At 37.9% G+C, this 13,203-nt stretch overlaps 1 protein-coding gene across 15 annotated transcripts in view; it reads left to right on the top strand.

Annotated features, from left to right (window-relative positions):
• Positions 1–13,203, top strand: part of WNK2 (WNK lysine deficient protein kinase 2) — a 114,652-nt gene that overhangs the window by 87,775 nt on the left and 13,674 nt on the right. For 6 of the 15 annotated variants that reach the window (XR_015948226.1, XM_060271450.2, XM_060271449.2 and 3 more), the window contains 3 exons: positions 858–956; positions 5,634–5,678; positions 7,347–7,606. Coding sequence is in view for 13 of the 15 variants with exons in the window: in XM_060271450.2 (XP_060127433.2) it covers positions 858–956; positions 5,634–5,678; positions 7,347–7,606 (404 nt within the window). In the remaining 2 variants the exon portion in view is untranslated. Of the gene's footprint in view, positions 1–857; positions 957–5,633; positions 5,679–7,346; positions 7,922–10,495; positions 10,632–13,203 lie in introns of those variants that run through there. The other 9 variants (XM_088662223.1, XM_088662225.1, XM_060271446.2 and 6 more) reach the window with 5 other exon arrangements.

Raw genomic sequence — 13,203 nt, 5'->3', positions numbered from 1 at the left:
AAGTTACCGTCTCGCAGTCTAATCTACTTTATAGAGCGGTTAATAGGATAAATGTGATAAGAACAGAAAGGGTTCTATAGCGATGATAACATTATTATAATGGGTCTTCAATTATTGTGAAATTGTAGGTGTCCAAGTCATTAATGCATCTTTTGATTATGAGCAAAATTTGAAAGGTTAATAGTGTGTGAAAAATGAAGGTATCACAAGTCTTAGATTCACATTATAGAAGAATTGCTAATTTTCAAGGAATTGTACATCTTTTTTAAAAAAAATAAGGAAATGGTCCTTTGTACATTTAAACAATTTGGTAGGAGGGAAAGGCTTGGCTTACTTTTCTTTTGGTCCATATTCTTAGATCCAAATCTGGTGCATAATTTTGTTCCTAAAACATTCTTTCATATTGGCCTATGCAAATATAGCATGGGAGCAATTAAGCTTTTACCACCTTGCAAGTTAGTTCCGTTATTCTCATGGGTTTCTGGCTTCACTAGAAGATCTCTATCTCATTTGAGACACAGTTTCATATAACTGTAGTATTCCTATCTTGCAGTGCACAGTTCCATAGATTAGTCACGATATGTGTAGCAATATTTGTTGCAAAGTGTAATGATGATTAAAAAAAACACCCAATACTTTACTCAGTTCTGCATGTCCTGCCAAACTAATCCTACAAAGTATCTATTTTCTTCTGCTGTTATTTTTTGCATCCTTTTGCATATAGCCAATGAACTTACTCCTCTTTGGAGATGTGGATGATAAACTAACAAAGCTGATATGACTGATGGTGACAACTGATCTCAGCTATTTGTACTTTATAAGTGTCTTTGTTTTCTTCCCTTTATATTCATTTGCAGGCTGGACGGTTTTCCACCAAACGTCTGAGAGAGTGACCTATAAATCTAGTAGCAAACCTCGTACCAGATTCCTCAGTGGACCTGTGTCTTTGTCCATCTGTTTGTATTTGTTCTTTTGTATTTTATCATAGCCCATCTTTCTTTTGTCCCCTTTTTTCCAAAACTCATTTTCATATATATACATATATATATATATCTAAAACGTTTGACGGGGTGTCCCTTCTCCCCCCCCCCCAGACACTCTCTTTGATTTCCTTCTTTAAAAGTTAATCATCATTGACACGATTTTTATTTATTTGTTTGTTATTTATTTATCTCACGTGGAAAGCTTTTGTGCACTGCTTTTGGCTCATGCCTGGGTACCAAAAGCATGTGTGGAAGATCTCATAATTTATTCTATAGCCTTATGGCAAATCTTACCCTGGGCATATCTTTATGTGATTTTACGTTTAAGTAACTTTTAATTTCCAATGTGGCAGTTATAAATGTCTGCTGTCCCAGTTCCAGCGATACCAAAAAGAAATCCAACGTTCTGTAGACGAATGGTCTCTTTCACACATGTTTGGACTATGAAGACATGCATGTAGCAAGCTGACACAATACTAGAAGGTCACTGAAGGGTATAACTTCTGCACAAGGGCTGTATTCAAACAATATACAGTACTGTTTATATCCACCCTTTTTATTACTGTTACTATTATTATTATTATTTTATTTGTTCTATCCCTTGCATGTGGAAATGCTGAGAAATGCTCCTGCTAGTTTTTTTTAAACATCATCTTTAATGAGCAGTATTTCCTCCCCTCACACACAATGTATACTTTGGGTTTCTTTAAGTGAATTTTGTTAAATGCAACTGTCGAGTTATTCTGCTACAAAGTGCAGTATGGCTTTTATTGTTAACTCACCTAGCTGGAGCACTTTACTCGGTTTATTTTTACTATGACCTTACGTGACCTCAGAGATGAAGTCAATAAGCAGTTCATCGAAGAACAGAATATTTTTTTAAAAGAAAAATTAAAGTTCTAATGGCACTCTAGAATGTTTCGCTGATACAATGTCTGGGTTGATTTGAAATAGTTGTACAACTAAAAGCAAGTAGATGTTTCCTTAATTGTACGAGTATACTAATTGGCAGTTCAATCAACTCTCACATATATTTAACTTTTTTTAAAGCAGGTATTAATTATAAGGCAAATAGATTTTTTTATTGTGCAGTCAAGATACATTGCACTGATAAGGTGATCTAGACCTTTGTTACATGTAGTGCGAAAAAACAGGGACAGCGTTTTGGTAACTAAACATCCAATTAATTTAGTGTTCATTTCCATTTGTATCAAACTTTTACCATTGGAACTATGCATTTTTTATCATTATTGAGGTGATACAGATCAAAGGCACAAGACTATTCAAAATGCATCGTCCTTGATTCCCAAATAATTATATTTTTTATTTTAAAACTTCATTAATATTTAAATATAAAGGGCTGGTGAGAACTGATACATATAGAGATTAGCGTATGAAGCAAGTCACCTTAAACGTTAACAGTGCTTTCAAGATCAAGAACTAATGGATAATATCCAACTAAGTTATACACATAATAGTTGATTTCAATGGGTCAGTTACAACATTGGATATTGCTCAGTGTTACTGAAATTTTCTCTATATAATTATTCTTGTTAACAATCTGGATGTGGTTGTAACTTTTTCTATAGTCACAAGTACATAGTCAGAATAGTTCCATTTGTCTTCTACACTTTTGCTGTACACAACCCATTGTAATTTTAAACATTAAATGTTCTTAGCATTTGGTTCCATGACAGTAATGACAAAGATAACACACAACTTACATTCTTAAACTAGTCATTTTAACTACTCATATGAGCCCTTGATTTTTTTAGCATGTATTTATTAGGTGATTTATTGGTGATCCAATTCTTTAGCAAAGCATTCTAAAGGGGGGGAAATCAATTAATTGAATATGCTATCAGATGTTATCATCTGGTTTGAAAGCAGAGAGTAGATATCATCTGTTGGGTGAACTTTGCCATTTTTAATAAATCTTTTGCCCAAAGTTAGATGTTGTTAGACTGAATCTCACATATAATTTGACATCATCCATTTCAAGTTTTCTGGCTAGTGTAGCAAACAACAACCTCAATTTTGATGCCCAGGACATCACAATGTGACCACCACAATTGTGACCATCACAATATCTGACACGTTTTATTTGTCCAACACAATCGGTTGCCTGATTTCTATTTCTTTTTTTCCCCTTTTTTTTTTAGAGCTTTACACCTCATCAGTTCCCAGAGCGGTTAACAAAAGTTAAAAACCAAAGCAAAACGCCACTGCGTAAAAGCAGTTGACTTCATAGTCTAGACCCAAATGTTTCTCATTTTAGCTGGTCCTCACCTCCATCTACACGTGCATAAGCATTGTTGAGCAAGCATCATATCAGTTAATGAACTTCAACTTCCATTAAAAGAAAAAGTAACTGTCTTGTCCCGCCCATTGTGGAGAAATACTTGGGCATGGTGGGCTTAGTCTTCTGAAGTTTCATAGCATTTTAGACCCTTGTCCAGTGACAACTTTTCCATTCTCCTCATGCTTCTTTCCCTTGAGCAAGACTAGTATGGCCACTTTTCAGTTTTTTAAAAAGCCTTACATGCATTTGGAGCAAAAAAAAATATCCCCCTATCTGAATTTTAATCTCCATAAAAAGAAAGTCATTGGAAGTACTGAGTACTTTCCAGATTCCCCTCCCTACTTTGGGCTGAAGTGTTGCTTTTCTGTAGTGCAAACTCTTTCCTTGCATTTTGCTGGGATGATGTATTGGTTGATACTTCAGCAACCATCAGAAAGGTTGACTTGTACTCTCCTCCTTGATTATATACATATCTGAAGGGCATGACAGAAACTCCATATACTGCCTTTTAGTGGGATTAAAGTGGTACCTTGAAATCATGTCTAGAAAAATACCTAATTTTGATGGCAGTTTGCGTAGCAATAGAATTTTATTTCTTTCTTTTAAAAGATGACAGATATTTTTTAAATGTGTATCTAATGTACCTTTCTATTTACATTGTAATTCAGTTAAGCTGATGCATGGCAAGAAGAATTCTTACCATGCAGTTGATGTGAATTTTGATTCCTCTTGTCCTGGAAATAACATAACTTTGCATACAGTCACCGGGGGGAAATGGGAACATGCCCAAAGAAAGGGATGTGTTAACAGTTAATAGGAATGAAAAAATATTTTCAGTTTGTTTGATTAAAGATATCATCCTGTTGGTGCTGTTTGAAAGAGTTCTAGCCGAATCAAACAGCTAATGTTACTTCCTAAAGAGAAGAGTCCCCCAACTCAAGAAAGTAATAGCTGGTCCAGCTCTACCATGTTTATTTGGACAAAAATCTCTCTCACATCATAACTGAAAGTCCCTCTTCTTTACAGGGATGGGTTGTGGAGGTGTGAGGGATACATCTGGTGTGGAAGTTCTATTCTTTACTTATTACACTTAAATTCAATATATATTGGTCATCATTCCTGAAGTAAAAATACTATTGTTGGCTTTCATACCCAGGGCATTTCTTGTCCCATTTTACATGCGGTATCAACAGATGTGGAGTAATCTAGCCTGGTTTTATTTTTCAGGCACAAAACACAATTTCTTACTTGTGTACAGTAGCATGTGGAGTCTGCTTGGAATACTTAATGACATTTAGCAAAATGCCAGTTAAATTTTTCATATGACTAAGAGAAACGGCCTCTCCCTAGTTTACAGTAGCATGAGGCTGTAGGGAAAGCAGGTAGGACTGTTTGGCGAGGCATGCTTTTGTTTAGCGTGACATCCAAACCTGGGCTGGTGGTTTAGTTCTCTCCAGGCAAACCATGAACAGTAACCAAGGTTCATCCTAGAGTTGTAGCTCATGATTTGTCTGGGAAAGTGAAACCTTGAGCCCTGGTTGGAAGAACCCGGTAAAAAGACCATGGCTTAGTTCAAGGCAGTAGAATGACTCAAACAACAACATGGCTTTGATCTATCTGGGAGCCCCTGCATTAGCACTAAGCTAAAGGTTGGCTTGATATTGAGTTTTTTAAAAAACAGTTTAAGGAATCTAGTAATTAAATAGATTCAGAGTTCTCCCTTGGAACTAACTATACTTAACATTTGGGAAATGAACAGTACATCACTGAATGTATCATAGCATCTCACCAAGCTTTTGAAACTGATGAATTGGAATACCCCCAATAGACCTATAGAATCCAGATGCATTTTGAACATATTATAAAGATTAGAGGGCTCAGTATTTTGTATTTGGACACATAATTTGAATTGGATGGTCCTCAGCTCTGCAGAACTTTCTGGTCTTGTAAAAACAATATATAGCCAGTCTAGTTTTGCCTTTTTCTTGATATTTATTATTCATTGATTAATCAGATGAATATAGTTTTGAAGCACAATTGAAACAGGCATCAACATATTTTTTTAAAATGTGATTTTTAAAATTCACCTTCAGATTTATGCAGGTGCAAATAAAAACTGCATAGCATTTGTTTGGATAGCATCAAATTTCTGTAGGTTTTGAGCTGCCCAGTTATTTCTTCTTTTCACACCTGAACTGCTGACTTTCTGTCTGTTCCTTCTTGCATATTATAATGGTTACTTTTTTGTTGTTTAAAAATGCAGAAGATTTTCCATCAGACTTTTTTCTCCTTCCCCCCCTTTTTAGTCTTGCCTAACTCTGTATGTCTTGTATCATTTTACCTTGTAGGGTCCACCCTGAAACGACTATGTCTAGGCAAAGATCACAGTAGTAGTAACTATCCCTCTCTCTTTTGTTCTTTGGGTTTTTGTTATTCTTTCTGAGCATGAGCTGCTTTATTTCAATGTAATCTAGTGGTTTATTTAAACAACAGGAGTTGCATTCATGATCGTATTAAGTTAGGCTGCATCTGAATTAAGTGCAGGTATCCTTTTGGTAGCTTTGCATGCTGGTGATGCTTTGGGATGCCTGCATGTTGCAAGATGATCTTAATCTCAGTATGTACATGTGTGTATACGAGACAAAGCTGGGTAGTGTGCTCATCTAATATGTCAATTAACACTGCTTCTTTACAATGCCGTTTTGCTGCTGGTTGGCTAATGCAACCTAACACTTCCTCACACCTGTTGAGATGCTTGAAGTACTGAATAGTTGCTGAGATTCAATCCTTGAAAAAAAGAACTTACCTTTTCACGGGTTCGTTTTTTTCAAAAAGCTCCTAAGAATTCACAAAAGCACAATTATTTTTAAAGGAAGGTGCGAGTGTTCATTCGAACAAATCACTAATAGATTTACTTATAGCACACATCACAGTCTTCGGGGCAGCAGAAATAAGATTATAGCACATTGGCTCATCATAAATAATGTCATTTCAACACAGCTTTGAACTTTTTTGCTTCAAATTGGTATTTTTAGGAATTAGAATTCAAATATTTTTCAAAAAAAATTAAAAAAGCATTCATTATAGATTCACCTACCAAACAATATTAGAGACTGTTTCACTTTATATTAGATATTGGTTTTATCATCTTGCTGTGAATAAATTAGTTCAACATTAGGTATCCGAGTTTCAGGATGTAAGTGAGATAATTGTTTCCACAGCCAAGCTACATTACATTAATACGGTATATATTGGGTATATGTAGACACCATGTTTACAATCCTCCAAATCATGGTTTGATGAATCAGTAACATGACCTCTGACTGTTACTATGTGCAATTTATTACCACTGCTGGTGCCTATAGGTATAGCACATTTATCTTTAAAAGTTTGTCATGTAAAATATTTAAACTGCTTTGTAAACTTGGAAAGAGAAACATGGGAGTTTTGTGGAAGCAAGAAGGTTTGGATGGCAGCAGATATACTCTTTCCTTGAGTTATTTAAGGTTTCTGCAGAATCAGAATTATATACATGAAGGATAGGATTTCACCAGCCTAGACTGGAAATAACGAAAACTTGAATCCTTCTTATCAGCTTTTTAGGAGGGTAATTGGGGTCCTGGATAGGAAATCTGGAAATCCCAAACCAGTCATGGCGTTGGTTATTAAAGTGGAGCCAATTATGATTGTGCAGAGCACAAGTAATATATCCATATCCCTGATATCTGTGTCATCTTTAGGCTATCCATATTTCCTTTTCTATTCTTCTCCCCTCTAACAATTCCAGTGGATTTGCATAAAGACATAATGACCAATATTTAAATTTTTTTGGATGACAAATTTATTTACAGTGCCATTTTGAAAGCTGCACCTAACTTGTGGAATGCATATCATTTCTTAAACCATTTTTGAAGCAAAAAAAGTTCTTCAGGAGAAGCAGCTGGGTGAAAACCAGATAGTTGTGTGATTGTAGAAATGTTGTGCGACGAAAACCCAAAGGGGAAAGTAGTACGGCTTTGTTGATGCGTGCAGCTGATTCTTATCTTTCTGTGGCATCTTAGGATCCTCGACAAACAGCCTTGTAGCATATCCGGACCCTCTGCCACAAACAACGCTACAGGTGCAAGTACAAGCCAACAACAGCAACAACAAGAAAGGAACTTTCACAGATGATCTCCACAAACTGGTGGATCAATGGACAAGCAAAACCGTGGGAGCTGTGCAGGCGAAACCATCCTTAAATCAACTTAAGCAGAACCAAAAGCGGCAAGACATGGAGCCAAAGGCTAACCCCATGCAGACACAGAATGAGACGTGTGGAGTAAGTGGCGCTCCTTGAAGAGCGTTACCTTTTACTTTGTGTCTGAAAGAGATTGCAGAGCTGGTGTTTGGAGGACATAAGCTTAAGGAGCATATTCCATATAAATATCCATTTCACTTCATTAACTGTAAAAAAAATAGCTTAAGAATTTTTATCTACTTGGACTTCATCTTGACACTGTTTGGTTCAGTATATAACTTTTTACAAATGGAGAATTGTGACAAAATGAAGAATACGAATGGAGAATAGTTGATACACAGCAATACATTTACTGGTAATCAAATGTTGCTTGTCTTAAAACAAATTTAAACCATGGTTGCTGAAGGTTTTTTTTATTTCCTTTTCCAACTGTGTCATTAATCTTCCAGTTGTTGGTTTGCTGGAATAGCTTCCTGGTAGCAGTGTGTAGGCTGTTCTTCTGCGAGAGACTGCGCCAGTACTTTCGCCTTTTAAGGGGGAGGATGGCAACTGGTACTGAGGTCCTATGGAGGTCTATTCAGAAGTTAAGTCCCATTGAGAGCAGTCTCACAGCAAAATCCTAGGCATGTCTGCTCAGACATGAAACCCGTTGAGTTCAATGGGGCTTACTCCCAGGTAATTGGGTATAGGATTGCAGCTTTAGTGTTCTTTTTTTACATTTCATTGATAATACTTCGTAGAACCCTAATTTAATGATGTGAATGTGGTTTAAAGTGAAAGATGGACACACTGTCATCTCCTTATCACACCACTTTCATCACTGCCACCCATTCCAATGCTACAACTGATTATTCCCAACCGCCACATGTTTCTAACTGCATGTTGCTGTTGTTACAAAGGCTAGTGCTAAATCATAACACCAGTGCTCCACTCCCCTATAGTGTACACATACAGAGATACTGCAATCAAGGAATGTCCCCATTCTCTTTTTTAATGTAAATTTGGTGAATCCACTCTATTTGAAGAGACTGGGGAAGACCCTCTTCACAGAAAAGTGTGTGTGTGTGTGACTGTTAAATGTGCACACTCCGAGTCCCAAATAACACATTGGAACTGCTGAACTACGGCACATGTCATTAGAGGAACTTAATATGCTGTGTGTTGAATCCAGTTGTGCCCTTCTGTTTGTGAAATGGATTTTGATCAAGCAGATGCTTCCACTGATAGAAGAGAAAGGGAGATTATTCCCCCCCCCCAATACATTCCTCCCCTCTGTGGCTCCCTGCGCCCACCAAAACTTATTCCAGAGGGTTGCGGGTACTGACAGAATGACATGGAAGATACCAGGGGGCTGTAGACTGGGAAAGGAGGGATGGCACAGAGAATGAATCGATGAAAGGAGTTCTTCTATTCACAAAGGAATACAACCATAATGGGACAGAGGCAGGATCTGGCAAATGCAATTTACAAAACTGCAGGTGGCATACTTAGGTTACATACATTTTTTGGACTTCCCTGACAAATTGCTGCTGTTTAGAGCTGGAAATCTGTGACCATAAGACATAGTGATGGGAAACACAAATACATACCTAAATCCAGCAGATGGAAATCAAAGAACTTAAGGGAGCCTGTGTGTGTGTGTGTGTGTCAGATTTATGCCAGAGTCAAAACTCAGAAGCCTGGGCTCACACATCATGTTCCCAGAGAAGAGGGCACAGCTGATTTTCTCCTCCCTGATCTCTTTTGCTGCCACACTAAGCTGAGCCAAGTTCAGCTTAGCATGTCATACGGGCCAAGGCACAAGGTGAAGCTGTACAAGAGTGTTTGTGGAACCCTTAGAGTCCACAATGGGCCAAGGCACAAGGTGAAGCTGTACAAGAGTGTTTGTGGAACCCTTAGAGTAGATTTGGGGTTGGAGGATTGCCTGTGGCAGACAGGGAAAAGAGAGGGAGGGGAAGTTTTGCTGTGTGAGCAGAAGTTGTTCTGTGCACCCAAAGGTTTAAGTGGATACAGCGCCTAGCTTTTTCAGGAAGAGAGCTCGAACATGAATTTGGTTTTGAATGACATGCAAAGCCAAGCTTTGCCTTCAATTAGTACAGCAAAGGAGCAGGAGCAGGGCAGCTGTGAGCTACTCCATGGTAAGATCCATGCATGGTTCAGCTTAGCGTGATATGTGAACCCAGCCAGAAAGGTAAGCCAATAAAACCTAGAAGCGAGAAGGGAATGAGTAAGAGGAAGAGCTATGTGCTCTTATCAGTTATTCAATATTGATGGATAATAATAATAATAATAATAATAATAATAATAATTTATTTGTACCCCCGTCCATCTGGCTAGGTTTCCCCAGCCACTCTGGGAGACCCCCAACAAAAATTTAAAATACATTAAAATGTCACACATTAAAAACTTCCCTGAACAGGGCTGCCTTCAGATGTCTTCTAAATGTCAGGTGGTTATTTATCTATTTGACATCTAATGGGAGGGCGTTCCACAGGGTGGGTGCCACTACCGAGAAGACCCTCTGCCTGGTTCCCTGTAAACAACAACATCATCATTAATGTTTCAGCTGGCTTTCTCTAGTAGAGGTTTTTTTTTTAATTAAATACTTCATTTTAGCGGTAGCAGCTTTCCTATGAATATGACACTTTAAATTTGTTTTAAAAATCAACAGATTGTATTGTTAAGGGAGAATAACAAAAATAAAGGAACTTGGTATAAGGAGGCTGTCTTAGCAAGGTGGGAAGTTCTCACAATCTCAGGTCTTATTTCTTAAGAGGGCTTTTGGCCTTGTTAGCTGCAAATGGTTACAAACTGTGGTGTCTGTCTACAAGAACCCGCTTCCTATATACCTTCGGTAACTGAGATCCATTTGATTGCATGTTGGCACTCACTGAAATATTTTCTCAGACACTTGCACAGCTTCCATTACTTGAGGAAATAACATGTGGTGTAATTATACTTGTGTTGCAGCACTAGAGCACCAAGACATGCTACAGGGTTAATCAAGGCAAGAAGCACGGTGAAAATATAAAGCGGTCTTGAAGCAGTGAAGCCTCCTTGCCCAGCAACCTCTATATTTTTCTCTCTCTCCCCCTTCCAGTGATACAAATAAATGCAGAAAGTAGGCTTGCACTTCCCTAATTGTTTGTCCAGTTGCAGTGGAGCAAACATACCAGGTTTGCTCAGCTGCTGAGCTATCAGGGCTTTGATAAAGCTGGTGCTAAGCTTCTGCAAATAAAGAGTTCATACTTTTGTATCCAGTCCTAAGAGAAGAAAAGGGCTGAGAAGCACTGCATTGGAAGAAGAATACGTAACTTCTGCCATATTTTGTACATTCTTACTATATACATTTGTATATGATGGTTCTATGGGCAAGTCTCTACAGATAATGAGAGTTGCATGCATGCTGTTTAAATACAGATTTCCTATTTGTCCCTCTCTTTGCCCTGCTATACAGAATACTCGGCCTGTGATATTTTTTATTCAACCAATGGTACTGTTGCTTTCAGCATCATCCTTTCTCTAAGACAAAACTTTGTATATTTTTTTGGGGGGGGGAATGGTGGTTCTTCTTGGATCAGTTGCATAAAAGCTTATAAGAATTTGCTTGTCCTGTTTTATTTGCTTATCAAAAGCACGATAGACAGTGTAACCCACATCTCTACTTTTTCTTTCTTGGATAAAAAAGGAACTCACTTCTCTTTGCTTCTGTTGCAGTAAGAACTCCTACAATAAAGTACATCAAATAAATTTGCCAATGAAGCATGAATGGCCAGCACAAATTTGTTCATTTGTTTTCAAAGCCACTGATATGCAAGGGTGGCCATGCTAGCTGTCAGGTTTTTTTAAACATCATGAAATGTGCATGGGATATAATTTTCAAGGGAGATAAGTAGTATGCATTGGTGGCAGCCCATCATCTATGAGCTTTTCATTAATGCTACTGTAACCCATGTTCAACAACTTCAGTGGTTGTGAGAGCTACGGGCTAAAAATAGCATCTCAAGCTCTACTGCATGTAGAAGTCCTTGAACTGAAAGAAATTATCTTAACAGGAGGTTGTACAAAACAATATGTGTTTTCTTTTGCATGATAATAAATGTGTCAGACCAGGACTCCAAAGGGATGAAGGTGGGGTAGGGGGGGGAAAGCTGTGAGATGGGAAGAAATGCTGAAGGAACCTAAAGAGTGCAGTTCTTGTTTCAGTGGCTGGTAGGTGATATGTTAAACAAACTGGAAACAGCAGAATTTTACATCTGTTTGAGCTTGATGCTAGCTGGCAAGGAAGCAAGAATTCTTGTGTGGGTGAAGAATGGAGAATTAAAAACAGGAGGGGGTAAAGTCCTCAGTGTTTTGTATCTATTGCCTTGCGGATAAGTTTGAGTAGGATTTGCAATTCACCGTTATCTTCCCTAATATAGGAAAGAGAATATAGTAACCTCTCAAAAATACTAGAAGGAATCCAGATAAAGAGATTGTGTAGAGCTGCTGAGGTTTACCGGTGGTTCTGTTAAAACTAGGCTTGATCCCTGTTCACATACCACAACTGGTGGTTCCTGGTGTGGCTGTGCATCTTCATTGGTAACAAAAGACACATCCAGTCAATTCTATAGGGCCCATGGGTATTGTGGACAGATGTGTGCATGCAGGTACACATCTAAATCCACACTGCAAGCATGCTAGGAAGTTGCCTTAGTGGTAGAAGCATGACTGAAATGGAGAAAAACTGGGAATTCAAGCTAAAAGGAATGGTTAGCATAGGCAGAGTTTTCTTGCTGGATTTGGACAATGGTAATTTAATCTAAGGCAATATTGGACATAATCCACAGGAAGATCAGTATGCTTATGCTGCACTGATTTCAACAAGATTTGAGCAGACTCGCAGCACAATTCCAGAAGTAAGTCGCTGTGATTTTAATGGAAATTTACAAGTGAGTGTTCGTAGGGTTGCAGCCTAGACTCTACTAACTTGTAAAGAAGGGGAAAGCGGTTTTTGAAAGAAACGTGAAGAAAGAAAAGATGAATGTTCAAACAAGGAAAGACTTGAGTGTGTGGTTCATATTAGCATTTTTAAAAATATGGAGACCTTAATAGGGAGAAACCATTTTCTTATTCTCTCTGGAAAGCAGAATCATGGCTGTGGTTGCCATGGAGTATGTATGACAAAGGCCCAAAATGAATTTACACGCTGTTTCAATATGAGAATATGGCAAGATGTTGATAGAAAGCTAAAATGTTCAATTACAAGCATCATTTTCCTTTGGGAATTTTGGAACTTATTAAAAGAAATTAAAAGAGCTCAAATAAAATGCATACCTTTAATTACAAAAGGCGGGGGGACACAAAAGGGGGTCAACATTATTGGATGTTGGAGGGAAAGCGAATGAAGAAAGCAAAATGTAAAACTGAAATTTGAAGAGCAAATTGTTAAAAATTATAACAACTAACACTAAAAACCCCATTCAACCTATGGACCAATTGGCACATCACATTAGTCACATGATGTTTTGTCATTTGTGTGCAAGATTTTTCATTCAATAGCCAGCCTGGTGGACTTGATCAAGGCCTTGCAGGTTAGGAGTGCTTTAACCCTTTCTCCCTTGCTGTGGCCTTGACCTGTTTCAGGCCACCCGCCAGAACTATTGTTTGTTTCGAGGGGAGAAAGTGGTCACAAAATT

The sequence above is a fragment of the Zootoca vivipara genome, chromosome 2, assembly GCF_965207765.1.
Source record: "Zootoca vivipara chromosome 2, rZooViv2.hap1.1, whole genome shotgun sequence".
In the NCBI taxonomy this organism is placed as follows: domain Eukaryota; kingdom Metazoa; phylum Chordata; class Lepidosauria; order Squamata; family Lacertidae; genus Zootoca; species Zootoca vivipara.
This window is presented reverse-complemented; position numbering and strand designations above follow the sequence as displayed.